This window comes from Poeciliopsis prolifica, unplaced genomic scaffold (genome assembly GCF_027474105.1).
Source record: "Poeciliopsis prolifica strain line A6 unplaced genomic scaffold, Auburn_PproV2 SCAFFOLD012, whole genome shotgun sequence".
Taxonomy (NCBI): Eukaryota; Metazoa; Chordata; class Actinopteri; order Cyprinodontiformes; family Poeciliidae; genus Poeciliopsis; species Poeciliopsis prolifica.
The window spans coordinates 466,002-486,813 of record NW_026562387.1 but is presented as its reverse complement, the minus strand read 5'-3'; the positions used below and the strand labels follow the sequence as shown (position 1 = coordinate 486,813).

The 20,812-nt window shown below is 38.6% G+C and overlaps 1 protein-coding gene across 1 annotated transcript in view; it reads left to right on the top strand.

The window, feature by feature from the left end:
• Positions 1 to 16,379: 16,379 nt before the first annotated feature.
• Positions 16,380 to 20,812, top strand: part of vstm2a (V-set and transmembrane domain containing 2A) — a 90,915-nt gene continuing 86,482 nt past the window's right edge. The window contains exons 1-2 of the mRNA XM_055037641.1: positions 16,380 to 16,877; positions 17,927 to 18,093. Of these exons, the coding sequence (XP_054893616.1) occupies positions 16,802 to 16,877; positions 17,927 to 18,093 (243 nt within the window). The 5' untranslated portion in view covers positions 16,380 to 16,801. The remainder of the gene's footprint in view (positions 16,878 to 17,926; positions 18,094 to 20,812) is intronic.

Genomic DNA, 20,812 nt, shown 5'->3' with positions numbered 1-20,812 from the left:
TGCCCCGGTTTTAATGGACAGCCTGCTTAGCCGGTATATCCATTCTTCCATCTGTTTATCTGCCGCTGTGATAGATGGGCTGTGGAAGACCCCCTTGCCCCACCTCACCCACCCCAAACAGTGAAGCTACAATCAGTCTCCCCTTCACTACTGATAATGCAGCTCGCCAAAAACACAAGCTCACAATGGCAGCGGGTCTCCACAGCAAACTGGGTTAATGATGCAAGAGGACTGCCTGTCAGTCTCTGGACTCACAGAGGTCCGGCCTCGCATTTGCCTGTCTGCAACAAGAACATGCTTCTCACTAGTCTTCTGGCCCGGAAACGAGGGCAGAGAGGCAACTTTCAGGACATCACGAGGGGCATCAATGCTTTAATTATTATTTCAGCTTCAGCACATTAGCCCTATAACTCAAAAGAGAAGATATAGCCTCAAAACTTCATTGTATTTTATCAAAATTGTATGTCATAGATTGAGTAAGAGTGCATGATTGTTACCTGAAGGAGATAGACAGGCAAAAACTGCAAACCTAATCTGGCTGCATGATAGCCAGTAGTCATAATTCTGGATGTCCTCTGTTGGATTTTAAAAACATGTAGAGGACATGTAGAAAATGGGCCTGGTTAGATAAGGCTGCACTAATCTCAAATTAAGACCAATCTGCATGACAGGATGCATATGCCTCATTTGATCATATGAGCATCATAATTTGGGGTGCTAAATACAGGTCAACTCTGTAAGAACACAGAATAGAAATCGTATGCATTTATACTAAACTGTGCGGTTGTAATATGGAAAAAATGCTGGAATGTTCAAATATTAAAAATAGTGTTATATCTTGAAACTTATTTTGCTGATTAAAACATAAACAAATTAATTTACAATTTATGATACATCAAGGAATATGACGCATAGCATTCATATTGTATCCTGACTGTATATTTTGCATGTGTAGTTGACTGAAGGATAACCAGAATCTGTGATTCTTGGCGCTGGTCAAAGTGAGTTTTATGCTGCATTTTACTGCGATTTTTTCCAAAGACTGCGAGAAGAAAATCAAAACTGATTTTCTTCTCCTGCAGGTTCTGACTGTCTGTCACAGCCAGAACCTGCAGGAGGAGGACCCAAAGCGTGTGTGTCTGGTGGACCACAGGCAGTGAATCTCTATCATTACAGACACAGCATTTGCATAACGTAGCGTGAGATTGCGCATGTACACTGCTAGGTCACTCTTACATAACTTTGGTAGTAGTTTTAAAATTTGCTATGCATTTATCTGTCATGGCTCTCGCTCTCATTTCCAGCTATTGCAGCTAGACTCATTACCAAACCAAACGACAAACACATCACTTCTGAGCTTGACTTCATTCTGTGGTCTCGGATAGATTTCAGATTTATATTAGAGTCTCACTGTAGTATTGTGAAAGGATGATGATTTGCCTTGTGGCCCCACAGGGGGAAATAGGTTTATATTGTTGAATCAGTAATTCAGAGTTTTTCAGGCTGAGCTTATGTGGGGTATGTTTTGCAATCATTTACTGATTCTAAATCAGAGTTACAGACAGACACATGTATGGTTGGATTCGATTCAAAAATACTTAATTTATCCCAAAGGGAAATTGATGTTATTGTAACTCATATCATCCAAGTATCTTTAGGGTGGTTGTGGATGGTGACGCTATGGGCAGAGGAATCTCTGGTAGCAGTCACTCTTGCAACAAACTGAAGAGGTGTCTGACTGAATACACAGCTGCTGTGAGAGTCTTCTGTCTACATTTAGCCTCTGGTTCTGTTATTTCCTTGCTTTGTACAAATCCTGTGCCCATGGTAAGACTGCATGTAGGTTGTGAAATTGAACTCAGATGTTCCCTAAAATGTTTGTTCATTTAACATTATATTTAACATTATACACTGCTCAAAAAATAAAAGGAACACTAAAATAACACATCCTAGATCTGAATGAATGAAATAAATATGAACACAATTTCCACCTGTTGTCTATTCCATTTTCACAACAGCAGGTGATATTGATTGTCAATCAGTGTTGCTTTCTAAGTGGACAGTTTGATTTCACAGAAGTTTGATTTACTTGGAGTTATATTGTGTTGTTTGAGTGTTCCCTTTATTTTTTTGAGCAGTATATTTTCAGATAGAATGTTTGGGTAGGTACTTATTGTATTGTTTATCATTTACCATGATAAATTAATAATTTTTTTTGATTCGTTAGTATGATACATTCCTGTTTTAAAAATAAAAACACTATATTGTTGAGATTGTTGGTTTTACTGTTATCTCTGCTGTTTGATCAAAAAACAATACATTTCAAAAGATGATTTAATATCTTTTGAATGTGCAATTTCATGATGCTAATCTTATTTCTGCATGTGACTGCACTGCAAAAGAATAAAATCTTACCAAGTATTTCAGTCTAGTTTCTAGTAAAACTATCTTTGTTCATTTGAACTTAGACAAAATAACTTACAAGTGACTTTTCAACAAGATATGAGAGATTGTTTTAAGTAATTGTTTTTACTTAAAACAGATTATTAAACAATGGAAAAATGTCCTGCTAAGTGCAATACTATGCCGGTGTGTCACAGCAATTATAACAAGTAATAAATAGTTCTTATTGTCACTTGTTACCTTATTCACAAATTACCACAACATACTGTAAGTCTGAATTGCCTACACCTACTAAGATGTGTTTTTGGATAACCTGAACAATTCAAAGCAGAAAAGCAGAAACACCACAAAACTTTTTCACACAGGTACACAACCAGTTATATCCTGCAAAGATGTGTTTTTTTTTTGTTTGTTTGTTTGTTTGTTTTTTTCTGAAGATATTTCCTTTAATTTGAAGCATTTTGCAGAATTCCTTGTTTCTCTTTTCAATATTAGTAGACTCTCTACATGAGTTTGTCCCTCAACAGAAACCCTTACTGCCTTTCTCTCAGTATGCTGCCCAGCCGAAGAGCCCAATCACACAAATGTGACGCTCTCTGTGGGCTAGCTTCCAGGAAATCTTCCTGTTTCCCACAACACACTGCTTCAAATTATTTCATTGAACACACACAGAGCTGAAGATTTAGGGCTTACAGCACGAGACCGACAGAAGTACTGCTGGTTTGCTGAAATCACTATGGCGAGGCAGGTAATTACGATTAACTGTGAAATTGTGTCATGATTTTCATGCTGCTATTAATTACCTCGTCGCTTGCACTGGCTAGGAGAAACATAATACCTGACTGCGTCCCTCTAACTTTGCCGTGAAGATTATTTATCATCATGGGTTGTAATTATACCCAGGGCTCTGCGCTTTCAAATGGATTTGCTGCGGAGCTGATAGCATAAATGTTTGATGAGATGTTTTCACTGATGTGTGACTAGCTTTCTGTTATTGCCAGAGAAAGGCTCACAGGTTCCTCTCATCGCTGGCTGTGTTCACCTCAATCACGACTGATAAGATCATGGATCCAGGAGGAGGGCTTTACGTCACGTACTGGACCTGCACGCGCTCCCCGTTTGTCAAAGGTCAGCTGTGTGAAGCAGGTTGTGAACGATTACTGCGTACAGCCCTGCTTTCCGTCAAAACACCCCCCTAGGGTCATTAATGTGCTGCTGTTGGAAGAAAACAGTGCGTCTCGCCGGGGCCCAGGCTGTGTGTCAAACAAAGTCAATTTATTTCTGAAAGGCAAATGAACAAAAAACATCTGTGAATAATACAACAGTTTGAGGTTTTGTTTCTAACACACTTGATTTAATGGAAGAAAATTTCAACTATCAAAAAATAAATAAATAAACAATGAAAGTCAAGTTGCCAAACTAATTCCAACTTTAGAGTGGATGGAAATGCTGTAAAAGTTGTAACACAGCAGAAGCAGACAGGCAGCAGACAGTCAAGTAAGAGGTAAGTGAACATGTTGAACGCTTTCTACTCATTGGCTTGGTAAAAAACAGCCTGTTGTTCTATGCTTCACTTCATCCAGAGGGTCTGGACACTCATCTATTGAGAAACAATTACTTCCTCAAGGGGTGGACTTTGAAGTTTTAAATTTGACCTAATTGCTAACGTTTGGCTGTTTGCTTACTGGAAATGCAAATATATGTTGAGATATTACCTGTCACAATGTTTCTCTTCAGGATGAAGTATGTCTCCTCACCACTTACTCACATCAGCTTTGTGTAGTGGACTTTGACTATGCTACTGTTATGGACGTTTGTCAGTATTCTACATAATTAGGGGTTATAGATTTGAATCCTCACATAGCAATACACAGTTGTCAGTTTTGGAAATGTTTATTTTACACATTGTCTTAAGTTGCTGATTTAAGGAATGAAGACTAACTAATGTTGCATTCACACTAGCTTTGTTTAGTCTGCTTTAATGAGTCTACCTGTATAGGTGTGAATGTGCAATCTAACTATGATGTGGACCAAAAAAGCCAATTCTGGTGTACCAACAAACTTTGGTCTCGGTTCGGTTGAAATTAACTCTGGCGCAGCTCAAATGCTTTCGTGAATGCAAGCAGAGCAAAGACTACTCTAAAAGCAGAAATAACACAGGGCATTCTGGGTAAATACAATCAAGACAAATGCAACAATCGAGAGCTGGTGGGAGAAAGGAAAAAATAGAAATTCCACAGCCTCTGAAATCTGATGCCACTCAATTTTTGTTTCCATTTTGTGAAGAAGGAAGCTCCACTCAGTGTCCTCTTCAGATGTTTTCATATTGTATCCTGCCGTGGTTCTTGGCTCAGCGCCTCTACAGTTGAGCAGCAGACAAGGTTGCTCAAAGAGTTTGGTTCATTTGACAGAACAGAAAATGTAATTCTGGCCTCCAGTCGAACCATGTCTACCAGGCTATCAGGTTGCTACCATAGTTTCCGGTGGCAGACATGGTTACTACAGTATGGAGTATGATCAAACACTTCAAGCTAATTCTTTAAAACTTCCCGTAGAGACACTGGGAGGAGTGGTGAGCAGTGTAGTGAGTGGTGTAAGACTAGTTGACTGTCTTTGATCTTGTTGAAACCCAAAACCACCATCAGAAAGGAGGATAATAGTTTTGGGGTTGCAGAACACGTCTAAAGAAGTCCATGAATTTTTCATGCTCTGTTCTACTGTCCCTTTTTATGAACCTTAAAAAGAACAAATTTTCACACACACCTTATCCTCATGGTAACGATAGAGACCAACATGATCACTTAGCAGTGATGGATTTGTAGAACTGCCAGAGGTCCTATAAATCAACGCCTGGATTTATCTGGTACTGCTAAGCTTCGACCTTGAAGATAGGTTGTTTAAATTAAAATTCTGAGTCACAAAGTGAAGTCCAATCACAATCAAAGCTGCTGGTAGAAATCAGTTATCTCACTTGATGAAGTAGTTGGTCATCAGTTGTTCAGATTGCTGACCTTAAACATGATAAAGTTGGTGATGATATAAATTATACAACCCTAACGTGAAGCTTGGAGAATTACATCTTTCTATGACTGTAATAATATTAGAGATAAAATCACTGAAAATTTTGCATAATAACTCATGTGTTCTGAATTTCCATGCCTCATATTATTATCATATTTATCAAAAATTGATTCAGTGTGTCAAAACAAAACAAACAAAAAAAAAAGATTTCTTTTACTATGTCATTCTTTCATCAAATGGTGACACTAATCTTAGTATCTGGTATTCACAAATTCATGTCTTTGCTGCAGACCTTACTTTTGTTCACTTGTTGTGAAGTTTACATAAAGTCAGGTTGTCTTGGTGAGACTATTACTTTTAATACAGAATCAAACTAAAATTAAAATTAATGAGGGCTGTAATGTGGGGCAATTGTTTCACAATTTGGAGTTTGCATGTCTCCCTCTTCATTCCTGGGTTCTTTCTTGGTACTCTGGCTTCCTCTCACATTCCAAAAGCAAGAATATTACTGGATGTTTTCCTATATGTTGCCTTATGATGGAATGGAAATCGCTCCTAATTTGTATCCCACCCAATGACTGCAGAAACTTACCAACATTGTTTTTGAAACTTATCATTGTTACATACTGAAACTTACAATAGTCATTATAGTCAAACGTGTCGACTGTAATTTCATCAAAATCATACAGTCTAGATTGCATCATGGGCCTACCCAATTCTGGTCTGCATGTCCACTAAATCACATCTGTAATGAAATGTGGTTGTGAATCTGGATTTTATACTGTTTACTGGAAAATATGTACATTAGAGTGACCCAAAGGTCCTCCTGACAGAAGTTGCTCCCATAGGAACTCTTTCTAAGAGTGACACTAAATTAAATTAATGGCTGTCAAAAGTTGTCCATGAGGACATCTCTCTTGAATTCCACCAACTAACGCAGGTGTCAAATCACTCTCTGTCTGTTTTTGGGGTTTTCTGTCTACACACACAAAGGTGATGACCCAGGCCAGTCATATGTCATCCCCATCGTGGCTGAGTGCCCTTGCTTAGGCTGTTAACTTTGCCCTCTGTGAGTGTTCCCTCAGAGGGAGGCTGTTAAGAGCCATTTCATTTGCTCTTAACACCTCTCTCAACTGCTTTGATAAATGGCATTCTGTCAGCATCAAAGGTAAAAAGACACCAGAGGTTTTTCTAAACCCATCACAGTGATCATATCAAGTTGTCTCAGGAGAAATGTCACACTTTGCTCAGAGCTCGGCGATGACAGTATGACTCCTCCGCAGTCGCAAAATAAAGGAACAAAATAAACTGGGTTCAGACTGTGTCGCCCACTGTAAGCTAATCCACAGGTTAGCGGTTAACGGGAATGGGAAGGGGCGGGCCGGGGCTCAGCTTCTGTTCATATGTAAGTAGTTTGTTACCATGAGATAACGACCATAAAACCCCCTTAAAAAGGGGAGATGGTAAAGAATTAGAGAGTTTTGGTGGAAAGCATCATCATTGTGGCAGTCACGTTAATGAACATTACTGACTGCAAAGGCAATTAATTATAGCTTGCATCATCACCCCGGAAAAAGTGTTTAATTATTTTTTGATGCACTCCGTTGCACTCAGCAAACCTCGTAGAGTGTGCTCAGGCTGACAAAATGGATGCTGGCAGCGAACCAGCCAAAATGTGGTTGCACCAGCTAATGGCTATTGTTCTGGCAGGGCAGATGGTGTTTCCATGACAGTTTAGAGGCAGCAGAGGTGATGCTTCTTCAGCTTTATTCAGCATCTATATCATGGAGAACAGATAACAGATATAAACAATGACACTAGGAAAAATAATACTCTTCCTGCTTAGGCCAATCAAATTTAGCAAAAACTGACATTTATATTTTTATCTGTTTTTTTTTTTGCTTTTTTGTGTTTATTTTTGGCCATTGTCCTTTTTGGATGTTCCCTTCTTATGTTTATACTGCAGTTTTGTCCCTGCTTCCTAGACAAATATCTTATAAGGGAAACTAATAACTTATTTCATCTCATCTCATCTCAGCTTGTCTTTTCTTATAACTCATGCACATAACTATATGCACATTATAGGTGCAGTCTCAGTTATTCTAACAAACAATTGTGTGAAATAGAAGGAAACAGAATTATGCCACAGCTTTAAGACCCTCCTCCTGGCTCTGATTGGTTGAATATGTCTGAGTGGTGTAATTCTACATTTGGTACTGGGGGCACTGGGAGAAGTCAGAGAAACTCTTTTTTTTTCAGATTATCTTCCTTATAAATTATACTGTCACAACATAATGGGAATTTTAACAAATGCGTAAAAAACACATTTTTCATAAAAGTTACATGCGGCAACTTTAATCTTGATTATTTCAACAAGAACCACATGATATTCATAAACAATGTAAAAACAAATATCCTTAGGCAAATTGGAGCTACATTTATTCAACACAGCCTAATTTACTTGACAATTGATAAAAAGGAAAATGGGATCATTTAGGGATCAACTGGAACTTCGTTAAAACACCCAGATCGCTTGTTGGAAAGTCTCTGGTAAATAAGGCGGTGTCGCCTGGCCTCTGGGTGTGTAACAACACCACAAAGTGTGGTCATGAATCCTCAAGTTTTTCTGCAGTTTTATAAACACATTTTCATTCTGTCATTAGCACAGACAGTTGATGGGCTTGTTCTCTCCTTTAATTATTGAGCAGAGCACAGAAGAGTATTAGCAGAGATGCATGATTGAAGAAGGCAAACAGGATCATCTGCTTCATGTGGAGGAGGCCACTGGCTCAGTTGATGGCATGTTTGCTCATAATGCAACAGCAGCCAGACAATTTAATTGAACACGTGGCCTCAGAGCAAGTGCAGGTTTCTGTATGACGGCGCTCAGATCTGACATCGTTTCTTACATCTTGGCTGTGAGATGTTTTCTTCGTGGCGCGTGTAAATAGCTTTCCTGGAAGACTTTTCTAGCACAGTTAATGAACTGTTATGCAACAAACAGAAAGCTCACTGTTTTTATTAATTATGCGTCTTAATTTGGGATGTAGTGATTTATGAAGCAACTCCTTCCATATATAGAAAGACAAAAAATGAAAATAAAAAATGTGGTCTGGCTGCAACAAACAATGTTTCAGTGTGTGCCGAGCAGGATGCATCCTCCACTCTGCTGGAAGATGAATTTTAAGTGCGAAGGTCAAATCAATACAATCAAGTGATGGGTGAAGAAGAAGTTAAAAACACAGTGAAAGACAGAAGAAATATTGGTAGTGGACTAAAAGCCTTTAGCATCTTCTGTGTTTCTTTTCTGCTTTTGACTGTTTTGTCTGTGGGAACTACTGGGAATCAAACACCAGTGGGGTTTGTTCTACATGTGTGTGTTTTTTATATATAGTTGTTCCGTTCTGAGGAAAGAGGTGCAGGTGTGATCTTGTTAAAGGGTGAAATGGAAAATACTCCTCTGACTCAGTTCTCACCTCACTAGGAAAAAAATCTTATTGTAACAATAGTTATTAGAAAAGCTGGAATACCCACAGATTGCTTATATATCTAATTTGTGTTCAATTTTAAACAATAAAAGCAGGTGGTATTTTTTTCTTTCTTTTTTAACATTTTCAGCCAAGTCAAGATGAAATGATGTAACACCAGCTTATGAAATTGAAGTGAATGCTCAGATTTAATTGTAATTTTGTACATACTCAACCCGGGGATGAGTGTGTGAATTACTTAAATTTGAATGAGGTAGCATGTCTAAAATGTAAAAATATTGTATATTTAATATTTACTTAATATGGAAAATAGAAAAGCAATGGTGTAAACCAGATGCATTCAGTTTAAAGGAGCAATGTTAAGTTTTTTCATTTTATTGCACCATTACCTTACCTTCAGTATTTATGAAATTTCTGTATGTAAAAGAAATTTAACTTTGCATATTGATGCCTTGAAATTGTCATTTCTAACTGATCCCATGAGAGTTACAGTTCATATGATGAGTCCAGCAGATGTGCAGTTCAGCTGTTTACTAATCTAGCTGTGGCTGAGACTCCAAGGACGAGCTTCCTGGAAGTTGCTTTGTGAGAGCAAATGTTTAGGCACCCCTCAAAGAATCCCATGGAAGATTTAAGGATTTGTCAAACTTGCATGAAAGAAACATGGCCACACTGCAGGTATGTTTCTGATGAGGGAATAACATTAAAACATTATGCATAGCTCAAAAAAGTGTATTTTACATGACACTACCTATGGGTAGTTGCTGATAACATCCAAACAAGGCCACTATTTTCCAACACGCACTATTTGATCTGACATTACAGTCAAAAACACTAAAACAACCTTTTACATGTTCAGTTTTATTCGAGGTCCAACTGTCCACAAGGGGGCTCCATCTGGGTTAGGTTCATGTTCATAATTTAAAAGACCAAACAAAGAGTCAAAGAACTGGTCATTTTTTTGGGATCAAGAATTTGGTTAAATTAAACAAATTGTTGTTTAGTATTACATTACCATTCATTTCTCATCTAACAGATAATATTTAGTCAACAAAATATAAACAGATTTTGTTGCTTTATGAGAACACCTGTTGAAAAATGTGTGCAATCACATGAGACAGTTTGCAAACATAAATTGTAATATCAGTGGTCTGCAGTCCACTCTGCAGCTGCATGCTGTATTGTCTCACACAGTGCACACCTGTGCAACAAACAGGAAGATAAAATGTGATACAGCCGAACAGCAGGAAGCAGGAGGCAGGAGGAAAGTTCCTGGCTCAAACTAATTATGTGTCATTGTTTGGCCGACTGCACTCCCACTACAGTTTGTTCAGAGAACGATTTGATTGCAAACACTGGTAATTAAGAGTGTAATCGTTCCTCTAGAAAGTATTTTTACACTTTTTCACATTTTCCTAAGTTACAGCCACAATGTTTTTTTGGCTGTGGATTTTATATCATTGATAAAACAAAGTTGTGTGATATAGTGAAGTGAAAGAAAATCCCTTTTTACATTTTTGCCATGTATTCTAACTTGATTTCTAATCCTAGAACAAGGTTTGATTTAAAGTCTTCTCCATCTTTTCACAGGTTGCTTGCAGGATTGTCTTCCTTTCCAAGCAACTTCTCTGTCTCAACAACAAGATTCTGCCACCACCTTGCAGAGTCAGCAACTCTGCTGGGATAAAAAAAATAAGCATATTAGCTTATGTCAGAGTGTACGGACGTCCTTAGTCTTGGGAAGTCCGGTGTCTTAATACACTTTTAATAAAATGTATTAAAAGAATGTATGTTGGTCTTAAATACGTTAATCACAGGTCTTAAATTTTGTTGTGGCAGGATTCTTTAATCTCATAGTAGTTTTTTGTGTTTTTTCACACAAAAGTTTCTTTCAAATGTTTTTTTTTATTGATTATTGGCAGAATCATGTTGTTCAGACAGAGAAGTTGTTTTGGAAAGGAAAACAATCATGCAAAGTAAAATACAAAAAGTAGGAGAAAAATGCAACAAATAATGACACAGGACCATTTGACACTAAATCGTACCATCCACAATTATGTATGAAAAAAAAAAAAAAAAAAAAAAGATTAATATAAAAATGGATTTGGGAAAGCAGCAACTCAGAGACAATAGAAATAGATTTCTCATAGAAAAGTTACAGTAAATATTATCTCTTCTAAGTCCATTCACAAATAAAATCTCATACCCAGTGTGAGTGTGAGGGGGGAGTTGGATCTTTCCTCATTAATAAGGTAGCTCTTCTGCCAATTAGTGATGGAAATAAGAGCATTCTCTGTTTGAAACAGTCCAAGTTTGGCTCAGGCTCACAGAGCAAAACTACAGGTACCCAGAGAACTGACTTTATGTCACCCAAAAGGTTTGGCTGTTCAGTCATCTTCAATCTTCATTCTGTCACCTGACTGGTAACCACCTGCTAATATATCTTTGCTAGCTAGCAACCTTTTTTTTTTTTTTTTGTCTTTTAGGGAAATTGCACATTTGTTCCTCTATTATAACCTGCTCTAAGAGGTCTAAGGCTCTAAGAGAGGTTTGGAATTTACTCTGGATTCATGTTTCAATATTTTATTTAAAGTTAGTCATGATCCAGGACTCCTTTTGTTCACGTGAAACATGTTTTAAAGCTAATTGTAAATTCTGTTCCATTTTCAAAAAGGCTTGTTGTTCTTTTTTCTTTCAATCCGGACATGAAGCTAGGAATTGTATTGTATATATATAACAGCAGAAACAAAACAGCATCCGTAGTAAACATACCTATGTTATACTGAATGGGGCATGTGCTGGCAAGGCTGCATTTAGGGAAAGTGGGACATGAAGTGAAGTGGCATACTTAAGCTCTAGTGCATTTATTTCTTGGAGGATAAAAATCGGGTCAACTGGAATTTTCCTGAAGGTTTATTGTGAAGATTATGTGACTCTTAAAACAGATGACTTTGAGAGGAAAATGGCATGGCATTTGTTAGTCTCAGAGCTGCCACTGAAACAGAAACACTTTCTCTAAAGTCTGTCACATCGGAAATCTCTTTTTTCCTGAAGATGATGTACACACTGATTGTACATCAGTGTGGAGCAGTTGTTTTGCAATCCCAAAGTTGTGGGTTTGAATCCAGCATCCTCCTGTCACAAGTCACTGTGCCTATGGGCAAGGCACTTAACCCCACAATGCCTAATAATCTCTGCATTGGTGTGTGTGTTTGTGAATGTCGAATTGACAAAAAGCTCTTTGAGACGCCAAATAAATTCAGCCTATTTAATCAGCTTATGTAAAATTCAGGGATTGCCTGAAGTGTAATTTGAGCAATCACAATAAACAGTCATGGCTAACAGTAACACTTTTTATGAACAAATGTTTAACTTAGCATCTTTTTAATTTAAATTATTTTATTAGTGGTGGGATTCAATTAAAAGTATTAATCAAATTAATTACGAGGTCTGAAATTAATTATTCCCAGTGTAGTAAAAAAATATATATATATATAAAGTAATAAAGGACTATTTGTGATTCAAAAACTCTGTTTGCTGCTAAATTATTGGATAGTTAGACAATTGACCTTAACAACAGAAACATTTATTGTTTTTAATCTGTTATTTAGCAACCATTGGTGTAAAATATTTTTCTACCATGAGAATCACAGACGTCAATTATGCTGTTTCATGTTTAGTATTGAGATGCAATTTTAGGCAAGAAAGCTACACTCATAAGCTAACTCTTTTTAGCACAACTTGAACACAAAAAAGTTTTTTCAGCGTCCAATCAGATCAGTTTTAGAAGATAGCTAAACAGAATCGACTTTGTTGTCCATCCTTTTTGTAAGTGGCTGTACTCTCATTGCGATAGAGCAATGAGAGAACCCTTCTCGTCAATTATTGACGCGAATGGGTACCCGGTGCATCAACATGTGACTGCCCAAGCGTCAATATATGATGAGTCGGGAGTGGCAATGTGTTGGAAATGCTCTGAATAAGCCAAAGATGTGACACATTTTAGAAGGATCTATTGGGTTGTTCTGACTAATGTTGTCCACTTGAAGAAGAAGATTGTATTCAAAGCTTTGTTAAGCTTCCAGGTTGTATTAAATACAGTCTATCAGAGTACTTCCCTGTTCATGGGTCATGCCATTCTTTTAATAATGAGAGAAATTATTGGGCTTCACAGGTAATCAAATCAGTTTGTAGCTTCAATTCCTGAGCGTACATTAATACCCAGGGAGACACAGATTATCCAGCCTTCATGTGAAAACATCAGGCTGAAGAACTGAGCTAACTGTGGACCAGAGAGAGGAGGATTCCTGATTAGGCTCCAGTTCAATTAAGAGCAAATTTTAAGATTGACAGAATTTGTGTCTGTCGCAACAAAGGGCAGAGTGTTCCCTGTCTGCCCCAGAGACTAATAACATTCCAGCAGGGTCTCTGCTGGCCTAATGACTCAGGACGAGCTGTGCCTGCCCTGCTCTTGTCGGGTCGCTGGTCAATCTCCACCCCACCTCCACCCTGCTTCCATCACAGATTGCTCCTGTCTGCTGCTACAAACTAGTTTTATAACCTTTCTGACCTCAAAGGCACAGAAAAATTGGACACACCCTCGCTAAATACAGAGGTTCTCTCATTTGAGAGAATTACAGTGCTTTAACTGGAGAGGGATTCAGTCCTCTGCTTTTATCTGAATTATATACAAGGAGAAAACAGAACATGATGTGTTTAGCAGTTATTAACACATTCTCTGTGCATGTCTCTTTTAAATATGCTGTTGTGTAAAAACCCAATTGGTTCTCTCAGCCAAATAGCAGAATCATTTAGGAAAATGTTGGCCAACCAAACTGACTCAAGCATTCTGATAAAAAATAATCACAACAAATAAGCTTGTGAAATAAACTGAACAGAGGCTACTTTAAGTGAGGACTGTCATCATGACACTTCATGTTCATCACACCTAGAGTTAGCTAGAGTTATACTACTTGCTAGATAGAGCCAGCACCACTAGCAGGATCAAACGCCAATAGCTAGAGCTACACCATTAGCTGGAGCTAACATCATTAGCTAGAGCTATACTATTAGCTAGAGCTAACATCATTAGCTAGAGCTACACTATTAGCTAGACCTAACAACATTAGCAGGAGTTCACCCTATTAGCCAAAGCTAATGGCACTATCAGAAGCTAATACTATTAGTAGAAGTAAATATTTTTATCTACACTATTAGCCAGAGCTAATAGTAGCTAATGTTGTTACAGAAGATAATGAGATGATAGCTAATGATGTTCCTGCTAACATCATTAGCAGGAACAAATGCCATTAAGACTGAATTAGATTAGATTAGATTAGATTAGATTAGATTAGATTAGATTAGATTAGATTAGATAGTATTTTAAGTTGTCTGCATCAACTACATGTCTCATCTTATCCCATTTGTACTGTTTTATTATCACAGGCTGGGCCAAAAAGTTGTTTGCCTTGGTCTTCATGATGCTGTTTGTTCATTAATATTCTCTAACAAACCTCTCAGAACTTTACAGATTGTAACTTTTCAGTTTGTATCTGTTTATGACATTGAAAACCAGATTTCATTTCTCTTCCACTTTACTTGCCTGGTTTACAGAGAATAAGATAAATGTTTTAATACAGGCTGGTGTTCAAAAGTAAAGCATGTATGAATTATTATGTTTAAATGTGTCACAATTTTGTAAAGCCTCACATGTGTCATTCGACTCTTCATCACTATTCAAGCAAGATAATAGCTGTGCATATCAATGTTTGCTATCCGTGTTATTGCTTTACAATGTTTCAATATTTGAACCATAACTGCAGAATATTTATGATTAACAAAATCCTCAATTTTTTAAATTGTTTCATTCATTTTAATCACTTCCAATGATTTCTGTTTGCATTAATTCACTGCCTGTGAATTCTTATTTATATTAATCACTTCATTTTTTTCTTCAATAGTTAATTCTTTCATTGAAGAACTTTTCTAACTTTGACACAACTGTGAGAAGGTTGCATGTTTCTTTGATTAAGGAGGATATTTTTTTAACATATGATTGGATTTAACAGCTTAGACATACAAAAGAAACAAACAAAAACATACAACACACTACAGATGGATCATGGATGGCAGTTATTCTTTGGATTCAACCCTTCTGTTCAGCTGTTATAGTTATTAATAACATAGGTGGAGGCCAGAAGATGACATCATTCATGAACCTGGGTTATACCTTCCAAATGAAACTAATAAACCCAGACAAATTAATGCCACACTGTGACTTAGAAGACGTCAAAACAAAAATATTACTCTCCTCTATTCTGAGCTTCACCTGCGAGTGGATGATTCAAGGTCACCTCAGAGAGTTGGAATTTAGATATTCTGATGGAGGAAGGAACAGCTGATATTTAATTAATGAAGCACAACGTCATTTCAGTCCAATTCACTCCCAAAACACTTTATTCATCGCAAAGGGAAAATGAATGTTGTCATAACTCAGATCATCCACCTGTTTTCTAACTGACTGGTGAAACTGTGAGCTGGAAGGATCTCCAGTAGCAGTCAGTATTGCAACAAATCTGACGAAGCTTCCAGTCTCTTGACTCCAAAAAAATGCTCACAGATCCATTTCCAGGCAGCAGAAATGATATTCCACAGCAACATGTCCTGGATGACATCATCAGTTGTTGGTAAACATGCTAATCCACCTCATCTGCTTTTGCTGCTCTTCAGTAAATCTCTGCCTGGCTGTTTGGTCAGGCAGACAGATGCTGGAGGAGAGGATGGAAGCGACAGTTTGAACTTCCTCCTTTTCTCTCTTTGGTCCTGCTCTTCATCCATGAAACCTCATTTTCAGTTCCTCTTAGATTTGGGGTCAAAGTTCAGTTTCTACTTCAGCTGTAAATATAAAAATTAGCAGCTCCCAGTTCTTAAAACAATACCACAGTTATGTGTCACAGCAACTGTTAAAAAGTAAGAGGAAAAAATCCAGAGAAAGTAATTGTGGAAATGGAAAATACTTTAACACAAAATAAATAAATAAAAATCAGAACTAACAGAGGTGTTTTGACATCAATTTGCTAATAAATCTGTTTATCTTGGCAGAATGGCGTTTGGTTGGTGTGGTGGATCGGGGTCCCTGATTGGGGAACTGCCCCTCGCCCCATTCCTGCCTGGATCGCCTCTGCACAGAACACAAAATAAACCATTGAAACTTTTACTACCTGTAATGGGTGTGGCTTCTGTTTTGGGTTTTGATTGGGGGGTCCAAGTGGGAGACATTCCACTATTCAAGCAAGAGTTTTGAGCGGATCCCCCGGAACCAGCAGTGCCCGTCATGCACCCAGTCCCAACTTCACCTGCTCTGAAAAACGGGAGAAATAAACCGTGAACAACAGTTGGGGGTTGGTGGAGGGATTTTCAAAATAAAATTCCCTCATATTGAAGCCTCTGAAGGCGCAGCAGCTTCTGTCTGTTCATCTGTCCTCCTCCATGAATCCTTACGGTCAGTGTGTGGGAATGGGGCCGCATGTGGAGCACATTCTCTGAGGTGGGGGTGTGTGCGCGCGTTTGTGTGGATGCCACAGTGATCCTCTAAGACTGACGTCTCTCCGGTAGCGCAGAAGAAGACCGCAGCCGGGCTCCTCCACACACTTGAGCACAGCCAGGCAGCAGGCAGCATCAGCCCGCAGAGTGAGACAGGAATCCGCGGAGCAGGTAGAGAAAGCTGGAGTTTCCTAGCATGTTCACCCTGCGGAAAGCTGCGTTTAAGCACGCTCCTCCAGTGACCGCTTGATCCGCTGGAGCGCAGACTGCTACTGGCTTTTCCCCCTCTTCGTCTCTCTTGATCAAACCTCTGATGTGAAGAACCGAACCTCTGCACAGCTGAAATAATGTGGACCTCTCATGATACTGTTGGATTTGTTTTCCTAGCCGGATTTTGTGTTCAGTTCGGATTCTCCTTTGAAGGTAAGACGCTGGTCATGTCGGGGCTTTTCCTTTTTCTTTTCTTTTTTTTAACGGGCTGCCCTGTGTTAAAAGTGCGCAGCGCAAAGGGGACTGCGGACGAAACGACAGTTTTTAAGTCGATGCTAATGCGCAATGGGAAGACGGGAAGAGAAATGAAGGTTGTGTCTTTTTTAATTAGTCTTTTTTTCCTTCATCGTCTTCTTTTTTACAACATAAGCAACTGGTGCTTTTCTCTCCCTCTATATGAGACACTTATATTGTGTTTGGGGAGATCCGGAGCGTGTTTCCGCAGTTCGCTCTGCCGCTGCTGGGGAAACACGGAGCTGTTGGTTTTAAAGCTGCCCTGCTGCGTGGAGCTGTCCGCGGTGCTGAAAGCTCCACTCGGTCCCACTTTGAAACAGATCAAAGCAGCTCAGTCTGCCCACAGCGGTGTTCGGACACACTGGGAACTAAACGGCGCTTCACGTGGACGTTTGTTTGCAGAAAGGGAATCCTGAAAATACCACAATTACATAAAAACGCAACTCATTCAGTTAGAGATTCTAAAAAAAATCACCCAAAATTCAATTCAAGTTGTCCTCCTTTAATTGACTTTATTTTATATATATATATATATATATATATATATATATATATATATATATATATATATATATATATATATATATATATATATATATATATATAGAGAGAGAGAGAGAGAGAGAGAGAGAGAGAGAGATAAATAAGAGATAATAAGAGAAAAATAGCTCTTATTATGGTAAAATATGTATTGGAGTCTGTGCGCAATGAAGAGTCTGAATAATTGAACCATGCTGGCTTTTTCCCATCGAAGTCTCGTCAGTATCTGAGTTGGTGGAGGGAGGGCAGGTGGGAAGAGGGGGAGGGGGAAGGGGAGGTATCTACCTTAGTTCTTAGTTGGCTCATGGGCGCTGCTTCTATGCACCCGCTTGAAATCCCCCCCACCTCCACCCCACCCCACTCGTCATAAACCGTCTTCTCGCTCTCTTTATTTATTTTCACTTATTTATTTATTTTCTGGTCCGCAGGTCGCTTTACGGATCTGCCCTCCAACATGACGGTTAAAGAGGGCCAAAACATAGAAATGGCGTGCGCCTTCCAGAGCGGAACCGCTTCTGTGTATCTGGAGATCCAGTGGTGGTTCGTGAAGGCTCCGGAGCCCACAGACAGTGAGGAGGAGGTGGACGCCCAAGAGGTACAAAGAAGCCTCTGTTTCTGCTTTGACCCCCCCCCCCCACACACACACACACCTACCTAAACACACACACACGCAGACATACACACAAACACACTTCTTCCTCCAGTGGAGAGCAGTGGCTGTTGGGTTTGAAGCACACCCACTCATTAAAGGAAAACGCGCTTCATCCACAGCGATCTGCGCGCTTTTACGCACAAGCGCCCAGAGTAACCAACCTGCTCCGCTCTGAGCTGCTCATGCTGTGGCTCTTATGAAGATTTCATGTGATTTGGAACTGATATCAAACAGTCCATGCACACGAGGAAGCAGAACATTATGACCAGCATGCCGCATGTGAAGCGTTTGTCCTCAGAATGGATGAGCTTGGCAGCTGGAAAAAGCGTAAAGACGAAGATTTCAGTCACTTTAATAAAACAGAGTCTGATGAAAAGGTCATGGTCCAGGCTTCTGTGGCTCAAGGCATTCATGGAGATCCGCTTGTTGCTGATGGTTGTATTCCCTGAATGATTGACAGTTGTTTTTGCACAGTTTCTCTGATCTCAGTCCGGCTTGTAGGGCTTTAAGGAATTGCTTCTAATATGTTAGAGGTGGTCATAATTATATGCCTGCTTTATGTTCATATAACAACGGAGGAGGAAGGAGCTGTGTACATTTTGAATGTTTGATTTGATGCTGTTGTTGTATGGTTGTCTCCTTATTAGCAGCCATTTTTTCCCCCACAAAACAACAAATGACTATGCATTTTAACTGTTCATTTTTAACATTATTATTATTATTATTATTATTATTATTATTATTATTATTATTATTATTATTATTATTATTATTATTATTATTATTATTATTATTTAAAATATCTAACTTTATTTCATTGATACTTTGTTTAGTTCTTAAATAGTGTGATTAATCTATAAAATGTATGTAGTATTTTAATTTAAATGTTTATTTTCCATGCTAATCCACATTATTTTTTTAAATTCCAGACTTTTTAAAAGTGGGTCGCCCAAGTTTCAGCCTGAACCAAATTCAAACCTGTTGGCATTTATTCAGTAAATGCACCAACTGACCAGCAGGAGATGAGAGTTTCCATGGATTGGCTCAAATCAAACAATGTTCCTTTCAGAAACTACAACATGTTTTCTGTTTCATGTCTTATAGTCATGATGAAAAAAAAAAAGTGAAATGCAGGTCATACTTGAACAATAATTGGAAATCTGTATGGAGCAAAAACAGTTAAATCTGCCATTGCAAGGAAACCAGACCCACCTAAATAAATGACATAATCTGCCAGTGGAACTAGTATTTTTTTGTTTTATTTCTTTGTCAATTTTAAGGAATTATTCACTTAAAACAATCTCTTGTATCTTTCTGAAAAGGTATTTGTCAGGCAGTTTTGTCTTGTTTCAAGTGAATATATTTTGAACTAGAAACTAGAACAAAAATCCTTGGTCAGGTTTTGCAGCGTGAGGACAGAAAACATCCACATGTGATATCAAAATGTAATTTTCTTCCCATTTTATTCCAAATTTGGCCATAAATCACCTCCCCCCACACTCACACCTTCATTAAAACAGCATTAAAAATTGCAACCCAATGCAAACTCCATCAAGGGGAAAAAACAGGAACATTAATTAAACACAAATTTGTGGGATTAAAAAAAATGTCTTGTTCTACATGATAACTCCATAATAAATGGAGCCAATGAGGCCTGCTGTTGATGAATGGAGAAAATGGCTGAACTGATACGACCAAAGCATATTCCTCTATGCTGCCTCATTAAACTGCACAACTGGAAACACAGCGCCAATGTATTGTTGCTGGTTCTGACAGTTCACCTTTGGCCCACAAAACCCCCACCCAGAATAACGACGTGCTGCTTGGTGGGTGAGAGTGACTGTGTGTGTTTACTGCAGTCAGATGGATGAAATGAATCACCTGCTTATTATGAGGCAGGTACCTGCATGTCAGGATGTGGATGAGCTGCTGTATTCTGCAGGCAGACATCAAAACCGGCCTGGATTTATTCCCTCCCCACCCCATTTCCTTGACAAAAGATACGTGTGTGTGTCTGTGTATGCGGGCATGTGTCTGATGTGAGGATGTCTTGGGTATCCATGTGGCTTTTAATTATTGTTCTTTTGTGGCCCGGTTCTCCGAGTGGCATCAGCTGGGCTTTGATCTGAGCTCGGTTCCGCATGACTCTTGGACATTGGGATGGAGTGGCCTATTCAGACAAGCGTCACATTGTTAGCCATGTTTCTTATTTGGGGAGGCTGTTTGAAATGAGAGCGTGACTAGACGCTTCGTGTGAAAGTGGCGCTCCTTCCTGGTAGTTCGGGGGAAAACGTCTCTACACAAATAAAGGCCGAAAAGTTTGGAGTACTTTGGATCTTTGAAAGCATGACATGACATGAAAAGACTCTGACGGAAGCTTTTCACATGCGAAATAAAGCGGAAGTCAAGCAGATCAGTTGGGTGGATGTGCTATTTTCAGCTCTGAATGACCACCACTTGTCCATACTCAGACTTTTGAAATGTTGTTTCTATGACACAAAATCTTAAATAATTGCTGCACCCTGTGATAAGCACATATATATTATAATTATGTCACAGTTTATTCAAACGTTGTGTGATGGAGACCAGAGAGAGCTCTCTGCTTTGTCAAGTCATTCCTGCATTCTATAATTGGACATTTTTATTTCTCCACTTCCTATTA